We start from the raw sequence: 1,956 nt of genomic DNA on the forward strand, positions 1-1,956 counted from the left end.
TTAGACTGCAATATAAAATGTATATCTTGCCATGTATTGTGGTCAAAACATCTGAAAGCTAAGTTTCAAACCTATCAGATGACATGTCAGCAGAGCTGAGAGCATGAATTATTAAGAAATATTCATTATCAAGGAAAACAAAATATATGTAAAATACATTGCTAGGATTTTCTAAGCAAATCCATTGTAACACATTTTTTTCCACCTTCTCAGATCTTGAGTCCCTCAGTTTTATATGCAAATTGGGCAGAAGTCAGGACCCAGGAATGAGAAACCATACGTCACTAACCAGTTTCATCCTTCTGGGATTAACAGATGACCCTCAACTACAGATTCTGATTTTTATATTTCTACTTATTACCTACATGTTGAGTATAACTGGAAACCTGACCATCATCATTCTCATATTAATGGATTCTCACCTTAAAACTGCAATGTACTTTTTTCTCCAAAATTTTTCCTTCTTAGAAATCTCATTCACTTCTGCCTGTATTCCTAGATTCTTGTACAGTTTAGCAACAGGTGATAGGACTATTACCTATAATGCTTGTGCATGCCAACTTTTTTTTACATATCTTTTTGGAGTAACAGAATTTTTTCTCCTTGCTGCCATGTCCTTTGATCGATACATAGCCATCTGCAAACCCCTGTATTACATGATTATCATGAACCACAGGGTCTGCAAAAGGCTAATTTTCTGCTGTTGGATGACTACTTTATTGGTCATACTCCCACCACTTAGCTTAGGACTGGACCTGGATTTCTGTGACTCCAATGCCATTGACCACTTTGCCTGTGATGCTAATCCTATCCTGAAGATCTCATGCTCAGATACATGGTTCATTGAGCAGATGATTATTGTATGTTCTGTGTTAATCTTCATTATGACTCTTGTGTGTGTGATTTTGTCCTACCTGTATATCATCAGAACAATTCTAAGATTCCCCTCTGCCCAGCAAAGGACTAAAGCTTTTTCTACCTGTTCTTCCCACATGATTGTAGTTTCTATCACCTATGGAAGCTGTATCTTTGTCTATATCAAACCTTCGGCAAAAGATGAAATGGCCATTAATAAGGGCGTATTTATGCTCACTACTTCCATTTCACCCATGTTAAATCCATTTATTTATACTCTGAGGAACAAACAAGTGAAACAAGCCTTTAATGACTTAGTCAAAAGATTTATATTGCTCTCAAAGAACTAGGGGAATGTTGATCCCTAAGCATGTTTTCTTTAGTTTTTATCCTATTTTGTCTTGATGTAGATTTGGGTTTCCATTCAGTACTGCCACTGATCAAGTCACCCTTTACACCTTATAAGTCAACTTTTTTTGAGAATGATAATCTTTATTAAGAAAAAAATGAGAATAGTTGTTTCAGGAAATCTAAGCGTGACTTTACTCTCAACCTTCCCTTACCAATGCTGAAAGGATTGGGAAACTATTCATAAAATACTGGTGCAATAGTGTACATTATTCCTCCACAAAAAAAAAATACTCTAGAAGAGAAATAATGTTAAAAAGAATCAATGCTTTTTCTAAGTGTAACAGCAAAAAAAAAAATTTCAAAACCTCAAAATGAATTTAAAAACAAGGAATAAGCATAAAGATTTAAAATTTCAAAAAAGCATTTACTGATAAAGCTTTAAAACCACAAGATTCACATATTTTATTGAATGAATCCAATCCAATATCAAAGTTATTTAAAAATTGCCAAAACGGGCATGAATTAAATTAAGATGAAGGGAGAAATGCACTGGTACTCCCTATTAAAGAATTAAAGCCGACATTGAAACTACATAAAACAGATTGATACTGATGTACTAAATGAAATGTTAAATCTTGAATGTAGGTATTTAAATTAAGCAAGCAGATGGCAGGAGGTGGAAGAGAACTAATTGGGCTAGAAAATTGATAGTAAATAACCAGCAAGCCAAATATACTAGGAATAGAGAAA

At 34.0% G+C, this 1,956-nt stretch overlaps 1 protein-coding gene across 1 annotated transcript; it reads left to right on the top strand.

Annotated features, from left to right (window-relative positions):
• Window positions 1-266: 266 nt before the first annotated feature.
• On the top strand, window positions 267-1,205 carry LOC122891483 (olfactory receptor 6C2-like). The gene has a single exon (XM_044227165.1). It carries the CDS (start codon window positions 267-269, stop codon window positions 1,203-1,205), a length of 939 nt encoding a protein of 312 aa, XP_044083100.1.
• The last annotated feature ends 751 nt before the right edge of the window (window positions 1,206-1,956 follow it).

This window comes from Neovison vison, chromosome 12 (genome assembly GCF_020171115.1).
Source record: "Neovison vison isolate M4711 chromosome 12, ASM_NN_V1, whole genome shotgun sequence".
NCBI classification, from domain to species: Eukaryota; Metazoa; Chordata; class Mammalia; order Carnivora; family Mustelidae; genus Neogale; species Neogale vison.

Excerpts from the sequence above, each read along its gene's own strand:
- LOC122891483 (XM_044227165.1), top strand. The coding sequence starts at position 267 with ATGAGAAACCATACGTCACTAACCAGTTTCATCCTTCTGGGATTAACA.